The following is a 24,914-nucleotide window of genomic DNA, read 5'->3' as shown; positions in this document are numbered from 1 at the left end:
GTTCTAGTACAGTTTTTGTCATAAATTACAAGTGAATTCTGTAAGTAAGACTGTCAGTCTGCTTAAGGGAAGAAAACTTTGGATTTGCTGGGTCTGAATCGGCCTCGTAAACTCCACTGGGAGCACTGCTGGGCTCCTGGACTGAGAACAGTTGAACACTGGGGGCTTTGGGAAGGAGTTTGGACCATGCTTTGCTCTCAGCTTCGCGGAATGAAGCCTTGAGGTCTATCATCACCCACAGCCACCCTACAGCAGCCTTAACTGTGACCCTTGCCACACTGTCATTGTTTAAATGTTTGCCTGTGTCCTCCAGGGCATGATGGCAGGAACATCTATGCTCGTCTGTCCCAGCACTGAGCAGGCACTTGGTAAACATGAATGAGAGGGTGAGTGCACCGATGAATGGAGCTTTTAAGATCTGTCTCCAATGGCTAGGCCCAGGGCATTTGCTCCCCACATTAAGGCAATTGGACATCTGCACAGGACAGTCCTATTTTTGGTGTCCTTTCCGAAAATAAAGTGCTTTAGAGAATGACTTGTGAGCACATCTTTAGGGACCAAGAGTGAGTTTCTGTAAGGAGTGACTCATGGTTTGCCTTTGTCTCTCGGGAATACTTTTCTAACTAGGACTGCTCTCACCTGAGACATTCACCCGCGGAATCTCAGGGTCCCGGGCTGTGGCGCATCATGACCTCAACCTGGCTCCTCGTCTCCAGCTTCCCTGTCGTTGAAAGCTTCAGAAGTTTACTGATTCTGCTCCTGCCTGTTCTCTTTCTGACTCTATCTGACAGCCCAATGCCACCCGGTATATGAAGTGACACCAGTACTCTGAAAAGCATCATCGTCCTCGGAGGGACTGAGCGCTCAGCCCTTCAGCCACGAATTCAGGATCGCTGCCTTGTGAGCCGCTGCCTCCAAAATCTCCTCTGAAGCTCAGACATCTTTCTCCAGCTTCAGGCCTGTAGACATAACTGTTGTTCATCTCCATTTACTTTCCAGTTTGTCCCCTCTCCTCTCTGTGTTCCCCAAATCAGAGAATAGCCCACCATCCCCCAGGTCACCTGTCTGGACTCCCCGTTCACCCACTTTGCCAGGTGCAGGTGAGGATAACACACCAGACAGGGTAGCTGTCCCCCAGCAAGTGCCCTGTGTGGTCATTGCACCCCCATCTCCACGCTCGTCTCCCCAGTGTCTGGCGGGGAGCCACGTGACACGAATATTCGCTGAATGAATGCAGAAATCAGTGGTACTGACTTGTGCTGTATTGGCTGCCATGGTAGTGTTATAACAGCATCGTCCATGATCATAAGGGAGAATGACATTCTGCTTCAGGGAGGGAATAGAAGGGCAGGGAGGGGACATCTAAGGGCTTCACAGCGCTGCAAAGAGTACGGGGATTGTGCCAGGGCAGAACAGGGGAGGGTATTCAAGGAGGAGCGGCTCTTAGTGGAGGCACTTTGGAAGGTGTGAGGCATAAATGCTTCCTTCTAGGTAGGCCAACTTCAAAACCTTTGGTAGGAATGTTGCTATGATCAAGTTGTTCTAACACTTCAGACTTAGTAGTAATTATGAACCTTACATAGAGAAAAATTGTATCTAGCCATATGCCTGTGGAGTGGAATATTTTGTTTAGTAGGAAAATCCTTTAGAGTTCAGTTCTAACCAGAAATCTTGCTGAAGTGTGTCAGCACCTTTTCTCACCCTGGTAAGTACAGTATTTCAAGAGCATGCTAAGAGTGGTTTTCATTTTACAGGGCTGTTGACGGATTAGAAACGTTCATTCAAGGGCTACTGCTGTGTTTAATAGATGAACACCACTTTTACACAACCCTCCTTCACTTTGTATGGTGGGGAGGGAGGGAGCTGACAAATACTGCCCATTGCCCTGGGCTGACTACATTTGAGAACAAATACCCACCCATTCCCACCATGGCATGGTAACTTCTCTGAGCTTCAGTTTCCAAGTGAATTTCCGTGTGATAGGACATTCCCAATAAATAGAAGCTGTTTTTACTTTTTCGCCTCCCAGGGCCTGTGCGATCTGGTCCCCCAGCCTCTCCTGAGCTTTCTTACTCAACTGTACCCACTGTCTCCTGCCTGCCTTTGGCAGGCATCCCCAGCCAGCACACACTCCCTGCTGTTTTCACTGCCTGGAACTTTCACTCCGGCCCCACCAAGATCATTGCATCCAGTCCTGAACTCAGCTTAAGGGCGGCTTCCTGCCTGTGGGCTACCTCATCCCATGCCTGTCCTCCAGGCTGGGGCAGGTTCGTAGTTTGCCTGAAATTGTTCTGTACCTCTTTGTAGCACATATAGCATTGTGGACACCAAACCACTAATTAAGTTTCTGGCTCCCCTCCTGGGGTTGTAAGTTTTGTTCATTCATGAGGGCCGACTATTTCCTGGTTACTGTATCCCAGTGACCAGCCACAGGAGATGCCCAACAAAGTGTGTGATGAAATGGTCTTAAAACCCACGGTATTTTTATTATAGGGAGAGTGGGGAAAGAAACTAAGTGTGGGTGGGGCAGACAGGCCAGTGTAAGAGAGACTGGTTCATTATGTTCCATTTTCATTTCTACGACTTGACTGGATGGTCATTTTCTCTCTTGGCCAATAAGTCATCGCAGCCATTTTTAGTCCTGCAGGAATGGCCTGCTGTATTTCGAGAACTACCTGCAACCACAGCCGTGTCTGCTTTGTTGGAACAGAGGTGCTGAGTTGAGGGACGGGGATTTGACCCAGGGCAGCCCCAAGTCAGCAGATGAAAATACATGCCCTGACTTTCCTCTGGCAACCCTGATTTGACATGGATCCTGCGAGTGAATTTGCTGGCAAGTTCCAAGGGCAGGAGCCTGCGGTTGGTCAGTTAGTCCTAAAGAAGAGGTCTTTCTGTTGTAGTGAGATAAAAGTTTGCAGGTGGGTGCATCTAGGGCTCCTCACCATCTGGAGAGGCTGAGGAGGAAGGGAGGGAGAGCCATGCTCAGTGGTCAGTTTGGTCAGGGAAGAGGGGTCAGGCCCCAGCCCACATCCTGGGCTGTCATTGAGAGTCAACATGGCAAATGGCGACTCCATAAAGTCAACTGTAGCTACTTAACTAAATGATTTTCTCTTATTTTTTTGGAAACAGGGTCTCACTCTGCCTCTCAGGCTGGAGTGCAGTGGTGCGATCTCTACTCACTGCAACCTCTGCCTCCCGGGTTCAAGCAATTCTCGTGCCTCAGTCTCTTGAGTAGCTGGGATTAGAAGCGCTTGCAACCATGCTGGTTAATTTTTTTATTTTTAGCAGAGACAAGGTTTTGCTATATTTCCCAGCCTGGTCTTGAACCAGAGCCTGCCCAGCTTGGCCTCCCAAAGTTCTGGGATTACAGGCATGAGCCACCACGCGTGGCCTTCTCAAGTCTTTTTAATGTGCCACGGTGTTGTTTAATAACAGCTCAAAGAAAGGGCAAGTTACGCAGAGTGGCTGAATTTAGAAGGGCCACAGCAGCATAGGGGTGTCCTGGGTTAGAATTCTGTCTCTTCTATCACCTCCGACCTAAATTTGGTCTAGTTTCATATCCTCTGGAAGCCTCGGTTTCTCAGCCCTTGAGGGGATATTGTACAGATAATACCCATATAAAGGGCCCAGCACATAGGTGCTCATGGAATGAGAACTATTTGTGTAAATGGCTCACTTTATAAACCTAAAATACATATTTTGAAAATAAGAAAAGAGGAATGAAGTGAATATGTTGATTGTTACTATCATAGTCGTTCTGGGCTAATTGTTATAATGTGCTTATTATGCTTTCATCTTAATAGTGATTACTGAAAAACCACTGGGATTTTCCGTGCTCATTCAGATATCCTCTCTAATCACAAGCATTAGTGCTCACCACAAAAGGGCCCCAAAGAACCACTGTTGTGTTTGTTGGCCTCTGTTCTGAATGGTGTCTGTTTGCATCTTTGAGGGAGGTTTTGCTCAGGAAAGAGCTATCAGTGAGGGCAGGATGCTCTAGGCAACCTCGGACAGGATTCAGCGGTTGGGAAAGGAGGAGCAATCCCACACCTCAGCCACATGCTGGCCGCTCAGTGACACAAACCTCCAGGTGCACGGTCATTGGCAGACACTCCTGCAGGTGGCAACGCAGCCACATCAGGATGACGTAACTTTCATCCATGGGGCTTTTCCGGATGGAGTGGGGATGTGTTACTTTCAGAAGGAGGGCACTGTCATGTAACCTCAGCATCCAGAACAGAGCCAAATGTGAAGCTTACACCTCGGTCCAGCCTCTGCCGGGGCCTCTGAGTGCTTATAGCAAAGGCTGCTGGTCCATATGCAAGAGGGAAACAGGTTTTGGTTTCTAAGGCACAGATGGGCTCCTTTAGCCTAGAATTCTGGAGGGGAACCTGATCCTGTGAAGTGTTTCTTGAAACTTGGTGTGATCCCTGGAAGAAGCCCAGAGTCTTATTTGAGATGAGACTAGGATGTTGCCACAACATGCCGGGTGACAGTGTCGGTGCATTACTTGGTGCTGCTTCCTGGCAAGTGCATTAAACAGCTATCAGAGACGCTCTGATAAAGGAACAGAAGGGGCACAGTTACAATAGGAAAAACGAAGGGTTAGTACCCGTGTTTTCAAAAGACTGACAATAAACAAGATAATAATAATAGTTATTATTATTTTGTGGGAGACCAGCTGTGGGCACTGAATGTGGAAGTGGCAGTGTGAGATCCGGCTGGGGCATGGCTGTCTTGAGCCCTGGAGCTGCCCTCCCAGCAACCCAGCAGATGGCCCGAGGCCCCCCTGGGATGAACATGGCTCCTCACCGACACACAGCTGCCACGCCCAATATGCAAGCCGTTAGAGGCCAAGCTTGGGAGCTTGGTGACCATAGCAGATGCCTGGATGTTGTGTGTCGCTGTCCCTGGGCGATCCTCTGATTTTGGCAACAGTAGGCGCACAAGTGGGGCATGCATGTGCCAGGGAGCTGGCAGCCCTGGAACCAACCTTTCACCTGGTGGATGAGAGCTGTGGGTCAGCGCTCCAGCATCCTGCTCCTTCATGCATAAGATGTGGGGAGACCCCTTGTGCATCTCTGCAGAGTGGATTTCTCAGTGTGGTCTCAGTAATGCTCCTCTGAGTGGCTTGCTGAGACACACACACTCATCGGTGCCATTGGCAACCTGCCTGTCTCTCCTGAGGTCCCTCAGCACTCAGTGTCCTATCTGTGTTTCTGTTGATAGGAGCTGCTTTTGAGGCTGGTCTGGCAAGTGTACTTTTGCAGACCTCAGCTCCTTCTGAGGCACTGGTCTCAGGCCATGCTATTTGGGTTCATTGGCCCCTGGTGAATGCCCAGTTGGTGACTTTCTTTATGCCTCTTCCATACTTCCTTTTCCTTGGATCCCTCTGCCCCTCCCCACTGTGTCCAGCTGTGCCTGCACCTTCATATGTTCAGGTCTGCTTACCCCAGGGGAAGGGCCAAGACCACATCCACAGTAGAGTGGACGCTGCTTGTCTAGGATGGGACATTGGGACCCACAGACTCATAGGGAGAAACCAATAACAAAAGAGCCCACAACAGCAAACCCCATCTTATAGCAGGCATTTTTTTTTTTTTTTTGCACAAGAATAAAAGTAAGAGATCTGAAGAAAAAGACACAGGCTGGTAGTCAAAGTAAAGGTTTATCCTTGCATCAGAATGGTTTAAATCTTGCAATTTGCATATACAAAGAATTCAGCAACATTCACTGGCATTATAATCAGAGCAAGATCAAATTATAAATGTAATCAAAGAAAATATGATAGTTGAAACTGTAATAACATACATATATTATAAAGATTGCACATAAATTAAACACAACTTGGTTAAACAAACAAACGAAAAAGTATCCGTAATCATACACTTAAAAGAATAACATGGGTATGTCTCCAAATGCTGAAACACAGGTGTCAGGCTCATTTTAAAAAGTTTAAAAACACGTAAAAATACCTTTTGAAACACCGGTATGCATTCTTCACTCGTATAGCACATGGAGAGAAACCGTAAAGGCAGTCACACAGTGACCAGATCACACACAGATCAGAATGGTTGTCTTCTAATCACTATTTGGTATTTGAACCCAACTGCATGCAACAAAGGAGAATGTGAAAGGAACAACGGTGTCGGCACTGGGCTGTTCGGGGCTGTTTTGTTATGTACAATGGACTTTCTTTGACCGAAGGAAAGAAGAGCTGAACTTTCCAGGTTGCACGGAGAAGATACTGAGTCCCCCAGGGGTGGATTCCCCTAGGGTGAGTTGCCCTAAGGCCCAGGAGATTGTGTGAACTGGGACCTTGGTAGAGGCCATGAGACTGTAATGACTTCCCCTCTAAAGGGGAATGCTGTCCCGGACAGCGGAAGGGAGAGTCCTTTGTCCCGGGGAAAGTGGCTTCTCCTTTGTTCCTGGAATGGAAAAGGTTTGGGAACAGGCAGAACCCCTGCAGCGGACACCTGGGGTTGGTCTAAGGGGACAGGATAAAACGTGAGCAGGGCCCTTTCCTGAGGGCACCCTGAAAAGGTCTACCTTAAAGGTACTTCTTGATACAAGAGATGCCGGTTAGACCATTAAAGGGCTTCAAGGATTCTGACAGAGGGCTCCTAGACATGAACCAAAGCCTGTGCCCCTCTACTTTGACTTCGAACTCTCAAATAAATGACCAGAGGAATGTCACCTTCATTGTAGCAAGCTGGCTCTGTTTCTAGGTTCAGGTGCTGAACAGAAACTTACTTCCCTCTCTTCTCCTTCAGTCAAAAAAAGGCTTTGGGTTTGGAATTTTCACGATGAAAACAAAAGGGACCTGGTGAACCTCAAAAAGCTCCATTTTCCTCTTCCACCGAGATGCTGAATCATTGTACAGAGAAGGAGAGAAGAGCACATTCAGCAGTGTGCAGCCCGGGCGTGCCGCTGGTGAGGATGGCGGTCACGAAGTGTGCTTTCGTCCTTCCAGCTGGGCACCAAGTCTTGCCCTTGGATGGGGCTCGGAGCCATGGAGTGGGCGAGAAGCTTGATTCCCTGTGAGCCTATTATGGAACAATAATGTGTCCTGGGTTGCATTTGCACACACCATCAATGAATAGGGACGAACACTGCAATACGAGGGTGCGATCAGTTATCAGTGAAAATGTCAAATAAGGCCTTTATATAGCTTTTAGGAAACAAAAAACGTACCAAAAATGCACGTGTTAAATGCTTTTAGTAGTAAGGAAGGCCAGATATCTCTTTGTTTATATTGTGCTCATCTGCTAGGTACCTAATGGCCATAGAAAGATAACTGCTATAAAATTCAATGTTGGTACATTTACACCCATTCTTTTTTTTTCCTCCATCAGCCAATCTTATCTGGCAATGGGATCGTTACTGTCATCCAGGGTCAATGGTCTCAGTAGTATTTCCATTCAAAAATAATTTAGCTTTTAGATTAAGGATTTCTCTTTTTCTTTTATTAAACATTGAAAGGTGGGACTTTAAAAAATGGTATAAATCTAGATTTTAGGGATTCTTTTCTTACAAACAGTCTTAGCTTTTTACAAGAAATGTTTAAATACCAAAATGTTGCTCAGAAAATTTAAAGTTTAATTGCCTGTGGTTATTCTACTGTTTCTATCCCAATGTGTGCTCCTCTGTATTACGTGTGTAAGATGCTCAGTTCATCTGAACATTTGGATGGGACGTTTCGTGTTGAGCCTCCAGGCATAGCACTGGAGCAGCACAGGCTACTGTGGCAGAATGGGAGGGGAGAATGGGAGAGGCAGCTGGTTTGATTTTCTGAGGGTTGTCTGGGCCAGACAGGCAGCCGGACAGCAGGTGGTGCTTCGGGGTGCAACTCCGATGGCTGGTTTTGTTGTACTCAAGGCCACAGGTCCACGGGACCACCTGGCATTTACATCTCTTCTCATCCAGCCAAGATGGTGTAGACACAGTCTTGATGGTGTAGACACAGCATTTTAAAATATTACTTATATTCGCCAGCTACTCTATAGTGTGTTTTAGACCTGGATTCAGGTTGTAAAGATTTTTTCATCTTTAAAATGTAAAGATAAACCACATGGGCCGGAACTGAGAACTTTACAGAAGTCCCCATTTACATTGTATCATCACGAACAGGTTGCCTTCCAAAAATGCTGCTGTTTGGGGTTGTGAAATCAGTGTTAGGAAAGTGCATTTTTAACTGACTTCTGAGTCCTCAACTGTTTTCTTAATATGAGCTTTGTGTTTAGTATCTTGCAGGGGCACACTTCGCATATTAAGATTACAACATTTAAAGGTGTTGAATGTGTGAAATTAAACCATATGAATCTAATGAAAAATTAATATATTTACTAATATTAGCAGAAATATATATTTTATGAGATATTATTTGACTTTAATACATTATTCCAATTTTTAAAAAGCATATTTAAGATTTAACAACTTTATAGCAGGTGGCCTTTAAGGCATAACAAAATATATACAAAGAAATTAGGGAAGATATTAATGTCAACTATGAAATAAATTAACATGATTTTTACAAAATATACTGACCATTAAATTAAAAAATATTTTAAGGCAGGAATCTTCATTTGAAATTAGCATAATCAGAAAATATATCAATAAAATCTTGTACCACTTTGTAGCAGAATTCATACTGTTCCTGAAAAGACAAACAAGGACACATTAAAATGTTATTCCCAAAAATATATTTGATTAATTTAATCAGGAGAGATAGTCAAAAACAAGGCATCAATAAGTGTGACTATTCATTAAAATACCATATACCTTTATGCACATCATAATTGGTTTTTAGGCACATACAGAATTCCAAATAAAGCTATGTTCCTACATCGAATGTGTCAGTTAGTGTATTAACATTTCAAGTTAGTGTATTTAATGGACTGAGTAAAATGTCTGTAGCTTTCACACTGAAACTGGAAAACAACTATTTTTGAATTGAAAAAAAAAAAAAAAGAACCAGGCCAGGTGCAATGACTCAATGTCTGTAATACCAGCACTTTCAGAGCCTGAGGCAGGAGGATTACTTGAACCCAGGAGTTTCAGACCAGCCTGGGCAACATGGTGAAACCCCATCTCTATCAAAAAAGATAGAAAAATTAGCTGGGCATAGTGGTGCACACCTGTAGTCCCAGCTACTCGGGAAGCCGAGATGGGAGGATTCCTTGAGCCCAGGAGGCAGATTGCGGTGAGCCAAGATTGTGCCACTGCACCTCTGCACTCCAGCCTAGGTAACAGTGAGACCCTGTCTCAAAAAAAAAAAAAAAAAAAGAGAGAAAGAGAAAAAAAAAATCAGAGTATTAACATTGCCAGATAAATTTCATAAAGTAAGAAAGCAATCTATAAAAGTTAAATAAAATGCATATCTAGATTATTTTAAAGCCTAAATTTACTATACAAAAGACACATTGTTTTATATATAGGCTGCTCCTCCCAGACCCCTGGATGGGATATTTGAGCTTGGGGCTGGGATAGGGGCTTGGGAAACTGGAGAGGCCAAGAGCTGTCCTCAGCACCTCCCTGCTTCTTTCCAACACATTCGACTTGGGCTCTTCTTAGCACACAGTGAACAAATATCTAAGTGCTTTTGGATGGAAAGATGCCAAACAGCTAGCTTAGCCCTTCCTGAGTCCTGGTCTGGCCAGGATGGGAAGGAGCTGGGTTTTCCAGAGAAGGAAAAGGTGAGCCTGAAACTTTGCTCCTAAATTTGCATGAAGTTGTTGGAAGAGCCAAGACCAGATTGTAGGGTCCTCATTTCTGGCTCCTAAGACACGCAGCTGATCACCCAGCCTTCAGAAGGAAAAGGAATTGAATTCCTAGAAGGAATTCTCAATAAATATACAGGCTGTCTTTAAAGAGGCAAACAGCCTAAAGCAACATCGACTTTTCCAACTTAAAGCAACATCAACCGAATATCAACTTAAAACAACATCGACTGCATATCAAAGCTGGCTCAGTCTGGGATGGAAATGGAGATGATCACTAATTACTCTGTTTTCATAGCAAACACAACAGCTAACTGCTGACCATCCCGTGTTGTCTTGAGTACAAGTGACTGGGGCCGGTGATGGATGAAGTGTACTTTGGAGTGTGCTGGGATGATACAAGCCACACCTCAGGTCACAGACAGACATTTCTGGTCCAGCCACAGACTCCAGGAAAACAGATGTACTTGTGGCCTTTGGAATGTCAGTTCCAACCAAAGGCTACCTAGGATGCTGGAAGCAAGTCTTCCCTGAGTGCTCAGCAACTGGAAACTGGTTCTGGGGCCACTGTGCCCACCTGCAGGGCTAAATCAACCTGCATGTCAGCCATCATCTCTTTATTCAAAGATGTTTTTGCGCCTGTGTTTTTTTGGCCAAAATATCCCTGCCAAATGTGAGGTCTGGCAGCATAGAGAACTAGTTAAGCCCTTCCCTTCTGGAGTCAGATAGAGTTTGAATCTCATTCTGACACTTAATACTTGAAAATCTCGGGCAGGCTTCTCAACCATCCTAACTGGAGGTGCCTGCAGAACACTCCTTGTGAACAGAAGCAGGCACAAGGGCAAGCAGCTGGTGAAGATGAAATGAGAAAGACGTCTGTCAGGCACCTGGTTGCACTGCACCCAACACCTGACGGTTATTTAGTGACTCACTTCTCCCTCATTCATGTGCTGATTCACCACTTGCTCTGGAGCCCTCGCCATGGGCTGGGCATTGGACTAGACCCTGACTCTAAAAGTCAGGTTGCAAAGTGCTCTGTCAAGCTGTTACCAGGCAAGAGAGCACAGGTGACAGCCACACAACATCTGAGGGCAGCTTCCCAGTCAGGGAGCATGGAGGGGCAAGCTGGGGTCAGGAAGAGCAGAGCTGAGATGGGAGGACACCTGGAGGCTAGATGGTCTCGAAAATAGAATATATTGACCAGACCAGGCAGATTAATGAGAGCTGTGAGTCCCCAAAAAGACTAGGGAAACGCTGTATGCTGCTGCTTAGAGAGATGGTCTTTGTTACAGGTCGTTGGGCACGTCCCAGAGGCCAGGCACTAGTAGAGCCCCTGATGTACTTAAAGCAAATTTCACACAGTGATTCTAACACACCATCACCCCTGTTTTCCGCAGAAAGGAACTGAAGCCCAGAAAGTGGAAGGAGCTTGTCCAAGTTCACAGAGCCCCGAAGGAGTCCAGCTGTGAATCTGGAGGACAGTGGAAGCCAAATCTCTGCAGGGACACCTGCTGTCTCTTTCATACTGAGGTGGCTGGGCAGGCAGGACGAAAGCCACTTGCACTGCCTGGGGAATCCTGTGTAAAATTAACAACAGGAAAGAAACCAGAGAGTCTGGCTCATAGTTTCAAAACTGGATTTCTTTTTGAGGGGTTCTTGTTAAGTCTTTTTTATTTATCTATTTTTATTTTTATTTTTATTTGTTTTGAAATGGAATCTCACTCTGCCGCCCAGGCTGGAGTGCAGTGGTGCGATCTTGGCTCACTGCAACCTCCACCGCCCTGGCTCAAGCAGTTCTCCTGCCTCAGCCTCCTAAGTAGCTGGAGTTACATGCATGCGCCACCACGCCCAGCTAATTTTTGTATGTTTAGTAGAGACAGGGTTTCACCATGTTGCCCAGGCTGGTCTCAAACTCCTGAGATCAAGTGATCCGCCCTCCTCAGCCTCCCAAAGTTCTGGGATTATCGGTGTGAGCCACTGCACCGGGACTCCTGTTAAGTGTTTATTAATTACTATTGTTATTTTGATTTAAGACCTCTCTTGGGCATGGTCTGTCACTTTGTCCACTTGCAACACTGTTGTAGTTTGTGTATTTCTGCAGCGTGGACTATCAGAGGCAGGCATGACCTCCAGGAGGCATGAATCAGGCCTCCAGCCTCTTCCCAGAGCCCTCAAGGACTGGCAGTGCTGGAGCCAGGGCTCCGGGACCAGCAGGAGCGCCCTAGGTGCCTTGCTTCTCCCATCTTTTTCAGCTGCCCAGGTATCCATCCCGGCACAGACAGCAGACACTTAGGAGGCACCCAGCTTTCTAGTCCACTGGCTCTCAAACCTGTATTCATTTTGAGACCACGTGGTAGGGGGTGTCTTTCAATACACGGATCCCACCCCCAGAGATTCCACCTAATTGATTTGAGGGCGGCTTGGGCAATGGAAGACGGTAAACGCCCCCAGGTGGGTCTCATGTGCAGTCAGGGTGGAGAACCGCGCTCTAGCCCAATCAGGGTGTGGATGGACAGACCCGCCCTCAGCTCAGGTGTCCTCACTCCCGCTGTGCTTTGCTGTGAGGCGGGTGTGGAAGGGCCTCCTTCCCTCCTCTCTATGCACAGGGGGCTGGGTGAGCCAGGATTGTTAGTGTGGAGAGTGAGCAGGTAGGGAGGACAAGTCTGAAGTGGGAAGCTCTGGGGAAAAGGATGCGTTGTAACAGGCTTTAAAATTGTACTCGCTGGGTGAGTGGCAGGAACTATAGTCGTATTTGGTGAGGAGGAATCACTTCTGAAAACCAGAAAGCAGGAGTCCTCGAAATGAAAGCAAATGTATGGGGAAAAGTATTCACACATTAGAGGGATTCCTGCAGCCCCTGGACAGTATCTTGAGGTCGAGTGAGACCCAGCCAGGGAAAACAAGTCACATGGATGAGTATAACACTGAAATGAGAAGTACCAGGATTTTAAATTTCAGTGCTGCTTTTGAACTTGATAAGAGTATGTTTTTCAGTGCACACAGGAATCTCGCAGAATGGTTCACTTTGACACAAAAGCTCCTATCCTCAGTGCGTCTCTCCAAGTGGTCTCAGACATTGAAACTGGTGGACAGGCCCCTCCTCCTGGGTCTTGCCCAGAAGACACCCAAGTCAGAGAACCCAAGGAAGGAGGGCTCTGCAGAGGTTTACAGCGAAACATTGCAGCTAGCCCTTTTCCCTGGGAATTTTACCTTCCCACCTCCCCCATGTACTTAAGGTCCTTTAATGAAACATGTATCAAATACAACATGAAATAATTCTCCACTCTTCTGGTAACATCCTCATTCAGATTCTTACCAGGGTTTGCACCATATGTGGTCTCTGAAGTCGTAAACTCTTCACAGCTTGAAATACATCTAAAAGTCCCTCGGCTTTTACTCGCTCCAAAATGTTGCTGAGAGCTATGAATGTACCTGTTCGCCCAGCTCCGGCACTGCAGAGAAAAAGTGCTTAATGCAGATCATCCGACTTGCACTTGGGGATGAGAAACAGAGAGCTGACAACCAAGCCCTGCATATCAGCACTGAAGCAACAATCGCTGAAAATGATCTCAGTGTGACTGATTTTTTTTTTTTTTGATCATTTGTATGTAGCTTAGCTTCTGAGCAAGATTTAGCAAATGTAAAATTCCTAAAACACCTCCCTAATTACAGTAGACCAATATTTTATAAAATGAGTCAGGACCAGTGACAAGTTTTTAAGCAAGTGTCACCATTTCCCTTCTTCCTTGTGTAGGGCAATAGTTCTCAAAGTGTGGTCCCTGGACCAGCAGCACGGTTGGCACCTGGGAACTTGTCAGAAATGCAAACCCTCCCAGCTCAGGTCTAGGGAGGAGGTAATCCTGGCATACCCCCTCCTTACTGTGCCGGGGGTGTCTTCTGAAACGGGTGATGCTGAACGGGAGGGGCGGTTTAAGGACATTCACAAGCAGAAACAGTCAACTGACACTTCCCAGCAAGGCCGATTTGAGTCACCTCCATTTACCATGGTCATTTGCTGACACACCCCACAAAAGCAGAGCCCAGGCCCTGGTAGGAGAGCCCAGGTGTACTGGGTTGGAGGAGGTGGGGTGGACCGGCCTCTTCCAGCAGGTCTTCTGGAGATGCCTGGCTGCCCTCCACGCTCCATAATCTCACGTGTGGGCTTATTCCAAGGCCTCTGTCCTGCCGCAATGATCGGTCCCACATCTGCCTTCCCACAGGTGGGATCTTGTTCACCTCTGCATCTCCTGTGCCCCATGGAACTCATTTCAAGTTTATCCTAAATGACTACTTGGAAAGCGTCAGGAAAACCAAAAACCGAGGTGTGTGCTCCACCTACTGGCCAGGCCAGGAGTGCACCCCGGCGGGGTCCAGGCAGGGAGAGAGCTCTGCCAGCTATAAGGGGTGGGACAGTGGGTGGGGCGGGGAGGGGGAAAAGGCAGTCACAAAGGGTGGGCACCACTGGTATGAGACAAGAAATGGAACTGCAGTTTTAGGAGCACATTAGCACCACCCAAGGATACAACACCCCAAGCTCCTGCTTGGAAGAACCTTGCCAGGCGTCAGGGTCCCTGCCAGCAGAAGTGTGCAGCAGGATCAGAACCACAGAGAACAGAAGGCAGGCGAGTGGGCAGCCCGTGGGCTTGGCCAGATTTGTGCATCTGCCTTCGGGAATGCTGTGTTTCACGCCTTCATCTGCGGATTAAGTGGTGTCCCACGTGCCCTGGGTGTCCCTCTGCCTTTGGGCCTGACTTGGGAGCCAGGCTGAGGCTGCAGGACCAGCGTGGCTACAATCCCAGCTGGGACTCCTCATATGGCCAGGAATCCCAGCCAACGGGAGAGGGCGGGTGTAGGCACAGCAGCCCAGCCAGGCAGTCTCTCAAAACCTGCCCAGGAACTTGAAGTCGGGGAGTGTGCTCCTCCGAGCTCTGCCTGGCAATTTTTGATGACTTCAAAAGCACATGGAAATGTGTGTTTGAGTGGTTTCCCAACTCCTCCCTCTGAAGTGCATTCTGCATGTATGTTAAGATGACATGTATGCATCTGATGTATGACACGATGACATGTATGTACTTAAGTGAAGCCATGTGTGCGTGTGTATAAGGAGAGGTAGAGAGGAGACTCTAGGGAATAGCATGGCCAGGGCAGCGACAAGGCTCTGCTGCCCCCAGCTGCGGGTACTGGGGGCGTGCAGCCTGTGTCCACCCCACCTGGGGGGCTTTGGGCTGGGGGCTCACCTGCAGTGCACGGTGATGGGGTGGTTGCCCGTCTGCTGCTGCTGCTTCTGCACGGCTGCGATGAGGTCGATCATGCCTTTGCCCTCGGCAGGAATCCCAATCTCAGGCCAGCCGTGGAAGTGAAACTGGCGCACTACTCGGACCTGCTCCTCCTGGCGGGCCTGGGGCTGCAGGGAGGAGAGGGGGTCTCAGCGCTGCCTGCCTGCTGGGAAACAGGCCCCAGCCCCACCTGCCCTCTCAGGGATTGGCCAAGGCTGGGAGCCCTCCCTGAGCCTTCTGTGCTGCCAGCGTCCCCACCGAGGCAGCCTGAAGGAGAAGGCTGAAAACTGCTTGCCCTAAAGAAGAAGGCAAGTGGTTGGCTGTGCTTCCTTCTGCGAGGCGGAGCAAGCCGCCCAGAGCACATCCCCTGGAGCCCTTCGAGGACCGCCCAACCCCTACGGGATCCTTGGCAGCTCTGCTAGAGAGAAGGGAATCACTTTCTCAAGAAGGCAGGGTCCCGCCTTTCCCTTCAAAGCTCAAAGGAGCAGCATCTGAGTCTGGTGGCCGGGGTGGCTCTGTGGCTGGCATGGAGGAGACAGTGCAGGTGCATTTCGTGGTACTGACCGTTTGGAGCTCAGCATCAAGTCCTGTGCACAAGTGAGTCATCCTACCCACGGCTGACCCCGAGTCCTCATTCTTTGCCAAGGAGAGAGGGTGAGCAGAACCAAGGACCCAGTGGAAATGGGGACAATTGGGTGGCTCTGAAAAGGCACCTGGAGGAGAGGCCCAGAGAGGCCCCTGTGGCTTCATGAGTCCCCTTTGTTCCTCCTCCCCCAACTAATGGCTAATATAATTCTCCTGAGAGATAAATGGGAGGTAGGCGGCCAGGGAGATGAGAATTGTACAGGAGACCTGCCACTGAATGGGTCTCTGAAACCCATTGGCCATTCACAGCCAATGGGACTATGTGAAGGAAAAGGACAGGTGCAGGGCCACATTCTGGTTCAATGACAAGCAGAACCAGGAGGGAGGGTGTGGTTCACTAAATTCACAAGGGTTTAAAGAGCTAGTTCAACAATACCTGATTGAAAGTGACCAGGAAGTCTCGTATACTGATGGCTTCTGAAAGGGTATCATTCTTTATCTCTATCGTTATTTCTCCATGAGTAACTGAGCCCTCGGTTGGCCAATACTGGTAGCATTTATCCTTAGGGGATAAAATAAAAATGTAAGTCTTATAATAAATAATTTGCTGCTGGCGATTTTGAGTTTATAATGCAGAATTGTTCTCAAACCAGTGTATTTCATCTGACCAAAAAAAAATATGAATATGAATATAAATGCCTTTTAATGCTTGTTGACCCAGGGAACAGAACAGAGTCTAGAAACAGACACACATATATATGAAACCTTAACATATGGCAGAAAGGAGAGATTCTTCAATAAATGGGGCTGGATAAATTGGTTTTCTACCTGGGGAAAATGAAATTAGATCCCTGACTCATACTCTACCAGGGCTGATGTGAGTGTCCCCAGCTCTTCCTAGAACTGAGCAGTGTACACTCTGCACTTCCACGTGTAGTGGCTTTGAACCTTAATAAAAATAAATCCAGATGGATTAAGGTTTAAGGTGAAAAACAAAACTGTGAAACTCTTGGAAGAAGAAACACCTTTTCACTTTGAGGTACACAAGGATTACTAGACAAGAGCCCAAACAGCTAACCAATCATGATGCGACAATTTGAAACACTGGATTACAGTAAAATTCACTTTTCTTCATCAACAAACATCATTAAAAGAGTGAAAAGACAGGCCACAGATTGCAATAAGATGTTTGCAATATATAAAACCAGTAAAGAATTAGTATCAAGATTATGTAAAGAGCTCCTATAAATCAATAAGAAAGGACAAATAACCCCATAGAAAAATCAGTGAAAGGCAGGAACAGGCATTTGACACAAGAGGAAATATGCCATCCACAAATCTATGAAGTGATGGGGTTGACCTTGTAGGAATCAGAAAGATGCAAATCAGAGCCACAAAAAGATAATATTTACACAATAATTACACAACGAACAATATTTTGTTAATTTTCAATTAACAATAATTAGGACACCTTGAGAATACCATACTAGGTATGCAGATGAATGATATCTCTTATACATTGCTGACGTCCACTTTGGAAAGCAATTAGGAATTATCTTGCAAATTCAAACTTTCACATACTCTTCAATGAGGCGTTTTGGCTCTTTGATACATCTTAGTCCCAGTGCAGCATAAGACATGTACAAGAACATACAGGTAGGGAGAACGGACAGACACAGGGAGGGGAATAACACACACTGGGGCCAGTTGTGGGGTGGAGGGTGAGGGGAGGGCGAGCATTAGGACAAATAGCTAATGCATGCAGGGCTGAAAACCTAGATGACGCGTTGACAGGTCCAGCAAACCACCATGCGCATGTATACCTATGTAACAAAACTACACATTCTGCACTTGTATCCAGAACTTAAAGTTTAAAAAAAAGAATGTACAGGTAGCACTGTTTGTAAAACAATGAAATGAAATCAACTCAAGTGTCCATGACAGGAGAAGGAATATGTGAGCTAATGCAGGATATAGTTTGTGCGGTGGAATATCATGAAATAATGATGACGAATGAACCGCAGCATAAGCATCAACACAGAACAATATCAAAAGCACAGGTCTGAGTGGAAGAAGCAAGTCTCAGAAGACAACATGCTGGAATGATGCTTTTTATATGAAGTTCAAACACAAGTAAAACTCAACAGTCTCTGTAGGCATAAATAGATGTGATTTTAAAATATTTTCTAAAAAAGCAAAGAACATATCCACTAGGATGGCTTTAATCAAAAAGACAATCACAATGTTGGTGAGGATGTGGAGAAATTAGAACCTTATATATTGCTGGTGGGAATGGAAAATGGGGCAGCTACTGTGGAAAACAGCCTGGCAGGTCCTCAAAAATGTTAAACAGTAAGTTTATGACATAGAGTTATGAGGTGACCAAGCAATTCCACTCCTAGTATATACACTCCTAGGTATAATACCCAAGGGAAATGAAAAAGCATGTCCATACAAAAACTACCACCTGAATGTTCAAGCAGCAGTTTTTTTTGTTTTGCTTTGTTTTTGAGATGGAGTCTCGTTCTGTCACCTAGGCTGGAGTGCAATGGCATGATCTCAGCTCAGTGCGACCTCTGCCTCCCAGGTTCAAGCGACTCTCCCTGCCTCAGCCTCCCAAGAAGCTGGGATTGCAGGTTCCCGCCACCACACCCAGTTACTTTTTGTGTTTTTAGTAGAGACGGGGTTTTGCCATGTTGGCCAGGCTGGCCGCGAACTCCTGACCTCATGTAATCTGCCCACCTTGGCCTCCCAAAGGGTTGGAATTACAGGTGTGAGCCACCGCACCCACCCAAATAACACTGCTTGGCTGGGTGCAGTGTTATTTAGCTCCAAAGTGGAAACAACTTAAATGTCCATCAGCTGATGACTGGATACGCAGAATATAGTATAGCCACACAAGGGAATACTACTTGTCAATAAAAAAGAATGATTTACTAATTCATGCTACAACATGGATGAACCTTGAAAGCATGATGCTCAGTGAAAGAACCCAATCACAAAAGACCACATACTGTATGATTCCACTTATAATAATGTCCAGAACAGACAAACCCATAGTCAGGAAGCAGATTAGTGGTTGCCTGGGGCTAGGGAAAGGAAGGAATGAGGAGTGACTGCTAATGGCACAAGGTTTCCTTTTGGGTTGATGAAAATGATCTCAAATTAGATAGTGGTGATGGTTGTACAACTTTGTGAATATACTACAATTCACTGAATTGCACCCTTTAAAAAGATGAATTGCACGAATTATAGGTGAATTATATCACAATAAAGCTGTTCCTTTTTAGAGCAAAGAAATAAAAACACAAATACACAGCAGTAAGTATGTCTTGGGGGAGCACCCAGATAGATGTACGTTGTTGGTAAAACCTTGGGTTTACTGTTGGGTGGTGAGTTCACGAGTGTTTATTATGTTATTAAATAAATGCAATACAAGAAGGCCAGGGGTGGATCTCTGTAAAAAGGAAGAGTTAACTCATTCAATTTACTAGGACAATATCCATTAGGCATACATATCAGTGCCTATGTCTTCATGTCTTGAAAAAAGCCAATAAATGTCTTTTTCTTCAACAGGTTATAATCTTGGCCAATACCAAATGGCAAAATTTCAGGGCAGGCTAAATAACATGTAGGCTAAGAATAAAGGGCAGTGGGTAGCTATGGTTAAACCTCACTCCCAAAAGGGAAAGGGTGAAATGAAACCTTTTTCATTTCCAACCTCTCTCCCTCCCTAGTGGTCCTGGCTTGGTCTCACCCATGTGTTTGCACTGATGGCGGGTGGGACATTTGTAATGAACGGCGACAGTGCCTCAGGTGCACAGGCTGCCCCTGGAGGGCTGGGGCTGGGTGGCACCCCTCACCTGCTCTCTCTCCTGCACCTCCGTCAGCATCACGATAGTGTGGGATTTCCATTCCCAGATCATCCTCCAGAAGTCCTCGACCGTGTGTGCCAGTGGCCCCTGGGTGGCGATGAAATAGTCCTTCTGTCGGTAGCCCTTCAAATGGAGGCGCAGAGGTTAACGTCCAGCTTCCTTCCATCCTGGCTCCATTACCTGCTCCCTAAGTTTAGGACAGCCTAAGGCCTAATGAGGAAAAGTCTCCCATCTTCCATGGTCGGCACCAGACTCCAGCTGGCATGAGCACTCAGGCACACACCTGACAAGCAGGTCAAGAGGCTCGCTTATCTGAAACCATAACCGCCACCATCAGCCCCTGAGGTCATCAACAAATGGGTATTATGAACTGGTAGTCGCCTGCGGCCATCTGAACAGCACCTGGTGGCTTAGATTCTGACATGTTTCTGTGTGTTTCAGCTAGATCAGCATGGAGCCCCCTGGATTCTGGCACAATTTTCTCATCGGAAAATGGCAATATTAACATACACTTAGCTGCAATTCCCCCTTTTGCCCTTCTTCTGCGAACTCCACTGTGCATGAAGACAGCCTCTGTCTATGTGCCCTGAACACGTAACTGTATTGTCTGTGTGAGTACACATTGCAGAAATCACACAAGAGAAAGAGCACAGAGGCAATGGGTATATAACTGGTATGTAACAGATATGTAAAAGAAAAATAACTATATATTCAAAGCAGAATGTAAAAAGAGCCAATTACTTAGCAGCAAGTCTATGTCCTTCCATTTCCAAAGTCCACTTTTTTTTTTTTTTTTTTTAAGAAGGAGTCTCGCTCTGTTGCCCAGGCCGGAGTACAGTGGCGCGATCTCGGCTCACTGCAACCTCAGCCTCCCAGATTCAAGTAATTCTCCTGCCTCAGCTTCCCGAGTAGCTGGGATTACAGGCACCTGCCACCATGCCCAGCTAAGTTTTGTATTTTTAGTAGAGACAGGTTTTGCCATATTGGCCAGGCTGGTTTCAAACTCCTGACCCCAAGTGATCTGCCTGCTTCACCTTCCCAAAGTGTTGGGAGTACAGGCCTGAGCCATCGTGCCTTGCCACTTTTTTTTTTTTAAGCAAATAATTCTGCTAACAAAAATGGTCGAGTTTCTGGAAACATGTCAATTCTTTCTCATTGTGAAAACAAGCTAATCAAATCTGTGTGGTCACGTGTGAAGGCAACACATCTGCATAAACACAACCCAGGCCAGCACACTTACATCTATGAAGGATGCGTTGATGTAGTCTGTGTATTCTTGACCCCTTTTCATGGAAAGGATCACTCGGTTGAAGTCATCTGCAAAGCAGTATCTTCCTTCAGTTATTACAAAAAGGGTCCCACCTTGCTAACTTTAATCCGTTGCTACAAGTTTGCAAAATACAGGGCCTATTAATAAAATCACTAGGTAAAGCCAACTCTTGGGAAAGTCTACATTATGAAAGAGGATAATTAAAGTGGCTCAGGGGTATTTTTCTTTTTGAAGGAAAACCCTGAAAACAACCCAATTATCATCTTCATTTTTCAGGAATCGATATAATACATACCAAAATACAAGCACTAAAAATATTGCTCTGAAGGAGTAAATGGAATGTGGCTAAGCAAGCAACCTAGGGTGGCCAGCAGGACACCGGGGCTCCAGAAGACCAGGGGCCAGAGTCTGAAGATGGCAGGGCCCCGGGAGCTCTACTCGCCTACAGTGCTTGGGGAGACCCTGCTGCAGCAGGCCTGCTCACAGCTGTCTCTAGCTGGTGTTTGTTGAGCTGTGACTCCATCGAGAAGACGTCTATAATGAGACGCACCCTCCTCCCAAGCGGAGCATCTCCCCCCTCCCTCTCTAGTTCCTCGGATCCCTGTGGAGTCTGCTTTTGGGCTGGGTTTCTCAGGTTTCTCTTTTTCCCACTTGGCGAGCCTCCCGACTCTCCCGCCGCCCACTATGTGTGGCCCTGTCTTCTCGCCAGCTTTGCCTCCTCTCCTCCTGCGCCTGCCAGGCCCCCCTTCCCTCTCCCATGACCTGGGCAGCAGACCAGTGTCCTGACTCCACCCTGGGCCCATTTCTTGTCCTCCTCAAGGCCATAGCCTTTTCCTAGATGGTCTCAGCTGAGTCCGCTTGCATGGCCTCGGCCAGGTGGCTCAGGCCCCTCTGTGTAAGGGGGAGGTGGGCCTCTGCCCAGGCTTGGGGAGATAAGGAATGAGACAAGGAATCCTAAGGCACCAAGTCATGCTTGCAGCAAATCTCCAGCTTCTGTGAAACCCTCGCCTGCAATCCAGCCCCGGCTGCCCCCCCGCACCTGCAAGCTCATGTCCTAGGCGGCTTGCCTGAGACCAGAGCAGGACCGTTTGGTCAGCTGGTGCTTCACAGGTGTCTTTTCTACCCGACACCTGACACAGCACACAGGAGCCCTTAGCCTGGGGCCAGACGACACCCTGCTCTTTTTTTTTTTTTTTTTTTTTTTGAGATGGAGTCTTGCTTTGTTGCCCAGGCCGGAGTGCAGTGGCGCAATCTCAGTTCATTGCAAGCTCTGCCTCCCAGGTTCACGCTGTTCTCCTGTCTCAGCCTCTCGAGTAGCTGGGACTACAGGCACCGCCACCACGCCCGGCTAATTTTTTGTATTTTTAGTAGAGATGGGGTTTCACTGTGTTAGCCAGGATGGTCTCCATCTCCTGACCTCGTGATCCGCCCGCCTTGGCCTCCCAAAGTGCTGGGATTACAGGTGTGAGCTACCGCGCCCGTCCGCACCCTGCTGTTGACCCTGGTGCACAGGGGTAAGTGGTGAATGGCTCCTCCGGGATAAAAGCCTCTGGCACCAGCCCAACCCCAGTCCCGCCCCAGCCATGCCACGGGTGCCTTACACGGGATGATCTGGATGACCCTGGCCTTCTTCATGTTTGCCGGCAAGTTGCCCGTCCTCATGTTCTCCTTCATGATCCTGACATTTGTCAATTTCTGCAGCAGAGAAGGACATAATGACACAGTTAAACCTCTGACACTCCTGAGCACATTGCTCAGTCGAGGACTAGCGCTGCTGGCAAGGGCACCTGCTCAAAGGAAACATCGCTCTCCACCCCAGGAAGCCTCCTTAGCACTAGGAAATAGAAATGTGTGCCCGGCAGGGCTGCTGTGAAGCTCTGAAAGCCACCTGATCTGTCTTCCCTTGTAAATCACGGCTCGGATATTGCCCCTGCTTTTTCTGAGGGTCAGTTAAGAGGGAAAGTGATTGAAAGAGGCTTCCTTTAAATGGTCACCTGTTTTCTCCGTGTCCTTGGCTGCTTACACCAGAATGGAGAGGAGGGTCAGCCATACTCACCCTGAACTCCTCCTCCAGCCCGATCTTGTCGAAGTGGGTGGTGGTGCCATGCACGGTCTGCAGGTGCTTCTCCAGGGAGGACACGTCCAGCTCTGTGTCCCCATAGAGGTAGTACTCGAGTAAGGCTTGGTAGATGAACGTGTACTGCATCTGCAGAGAGGCCGGGGGTGACCACATCCTCAGCTCTGCCCTGCAGCTTTGGCCCACGTGGAGCTTGGCAGAACAAAGGGGGCGGCTCTCTTTCTCTTTTTGCCAACACAAGGAGGTGTGGGGCAAGAGGCAGAGTACCGGCCATGGATAATGACCACTTATGCCCTTGAGTAAGGAGAACGGTAGCAGCAGAGCCTCACATCAGTGAGCATGACAGGCACTGTGCACATGCGCCGTTTGGGGGAGTAGGATGCCCCATCTCCCATGAGGATACAAGGGAAAGATGAGGATGAGGGAGCCCCAAGGTCCCACGCATGGGCAGGGAAAGCTATGGGGAGGGAAGCCAGACCAGACCCAGGCCGGTTGCCACGTGCCCATCAGAGCCAGGGCCCTGTACGCCTGTGTGGCCAAGGCATCTGGGTTTGCTTTGGGAGGCTAGACCAGGGCAAGAGGAAGGCATGACTCACGTCCGTTTGAACCATCTGAGGGCGCTGATTACGGATTCGAGACACAAATTCAAACACATCCACCTTCTGCTCCGCGTGCATCATGGCCATCATGGCATCGATCACAATGAAGGTGCCCGTCCGGCCCACGCCCGCGCTTTGGGGAAAGAGAAAGATGCTGCGTCGTGAGTCACACTCCTCCCGAAGTAAATGACAGGTCCCAAGATGCCTGCGCACCCAGGTCACTCGATGCAACCTTTTTCTTGGTTAATTAAGAGCAAAGCCATAGTGAGGCCACCAGAGGGAGCTGCGGTCTCAGTAAAGTGATCTCACGCCGATCCTCTGATAGCCACGAACACTCTACTAAGAGGCACATGAACAGCTGGTGCAGTAAGCCCTGGATTAGGCTGCGCGGAGAATTTTTCTCATTTGCTAAACAGTGTCTTCTTATATGTGTGATTGGCATCCTAGATCTGCCCCCTTGGGAGCAGAGGGGACCTCAGATCAACTATACAACAGCTCTGGGATCCAGCCTCCCGCTCTGTCAAACGGGCAAACCAGGTCCCCTGACTCGGGGCATTAAATGGGGCGGCATCTGTCAGATTACTGTTCTCTGAGCCTGCAGAGTCCTCCCAGTATGGGCTACACTGGAGAGGGGGTCGGGTGGGGCCCAGCCTCTGCTTGGCCCCAGCAAGGGAGCGTTGCTCAGACTTGGGGAAAGCCGGTTCTGCCAGGGTTCCTGGACAGCTTCTCCTGAACAGCTGCATGACAGGTGCAGAGCACCTGCATCACGGCGTGCAGGTGGCTTTTGTCCCTGGCAGTGCTGTGATACTCAGGATGAATCTGTCTGTAACAGCTGGACACTGAGTATCTAATCAAAGTGATACCCTGGTGAGGCCAATCACTGCCAGGAACAAGTGGGGCTCTCTGTGGACAGGGGGCTGTGGCGTGGCCTTGGCTGTACATTGGAGTAATTTTTCGTGTTGTGCAAAGCCCACCCAGATGCAAGTCACAGGCCTCCGAGGCTGTCCTTCCCATCACAGGCGAGGAAACCGAGGATGAAGCGGCAGCTGGCAAAGGGCAGCCTGGTCCTCGGACCCTGGTCTCCAGGACAGCGTGGTCTGGAGGACTCTGCTGTGGGAGCCAGTCCGAGTCGTGGTGTGCTCTTCCATAAGGACTTGTGCGTTGTTGGGGGGCTTCCTGCAGAAGCCTAGTTTCCCTGGTTTCCATCTTGGTTCCCAGAGGTGACCTGGGATTCCCAGGGAGAGGTGAGGGCGGCCAAGAACCGCCCAGAACTCCATTCCCACCATCAACCGGAGCCCCTTGGCTTTGGTGGGTTTTATCGGCTGGGATGAAGAGGGAGCTCTCTGAGCGTTCTCCTGTAGGGTTCTTGGGGCCTGGCTCAGTCACTGACATTTGTGTTCACATCAGCCCTGCCCAAACCTCTGCCCACCCTGATATTGGTCCCCTGGCATTGCCCATGAGGGTGAGTCCTCCCACTGTGGCCTGCCCTTGAGGGTCCCACCCCGTGGCCCCC

General features: G+C 48.0%; 1 protein-coding gene across 7 annotated transcripts in view; it reads right to left on the bottom strand.

Moving 5' to 3' along the window:
- Positions 1-5,649: 5,649 nt before the first annotated feature.
- Positions 5,650-24,914, bottom strand: part of PTPRE (protein tyrosine phosphatase receptor type E) — a 181,593-nt gene continuing 162,328 nt past the window's right edge. For 4 of the 7 annotated variants that reach the window (XM_038009719.2, XM_038009715.2, XM_038009716.2 and 1 more), the window contains 9 exons: positions 23,399-23,534; positions 22,782-22,931; positions 22,327-22,420; positions 20,696-20,772; positions 19,444-19,578; positions 16,017-16,142; positions 14,957-15,123; positions 13,036-13,171; positions 6,726-8,656 (listed from right to left, as the gene is read on the bottom strand). In XM_038009719.2, the coding sequence (XP_037865647.1) occupies positions 8,582-8,656; positions 13,036-13,171; positions 14,957-15,123; positions 16,017-16,142; positions 19,444-19,578; positions 20,696-20,772; positions 22,327-22,420; positions 22,782-22,931; positions 23,399-23,534 (1,096 nt within the window). In that variant the 3' untranslated portion in view covers positions 6,726-8,581. Of the gene's footprint in view, positions 6,429-6,725; positions 8,657-13,035; positions 13,172-14,956; positions 15,124-16,016; positions 16,143-19,443; positions 19,579-20,695; positions 20,773-22,326; positions 22,421-22,781; positions 22,932-23,398; positions 23,535-24,914 lie in introns of those variants that run through there. The other 3 variants (XM_073019454.1, XM_007964418.3, XM_038009714.2) reach the window with 3 other exon arrangements.

Source organism: Chlorocebus sabaeus, chromosome 9 (genome assembly GCF_047675955.1).
Source record: "Chlorocebus sabaeus isolate Y175 chromosome 9, mChlSab1.0.hap1, whole genome shotgun sequence".
Classification (NCBI taxonomy): domain Eukaryota; kingdom Metazoa; phylum Chordata; class Mammalia; order Primates; family Cercopithecidae; genus Chlorocebus; species Chlorocebus sabaeus.
Note: the sequence above shows the minus strand (reverse complement) of the source record. Positions and strands in the feature narration are given on the sequence as shown.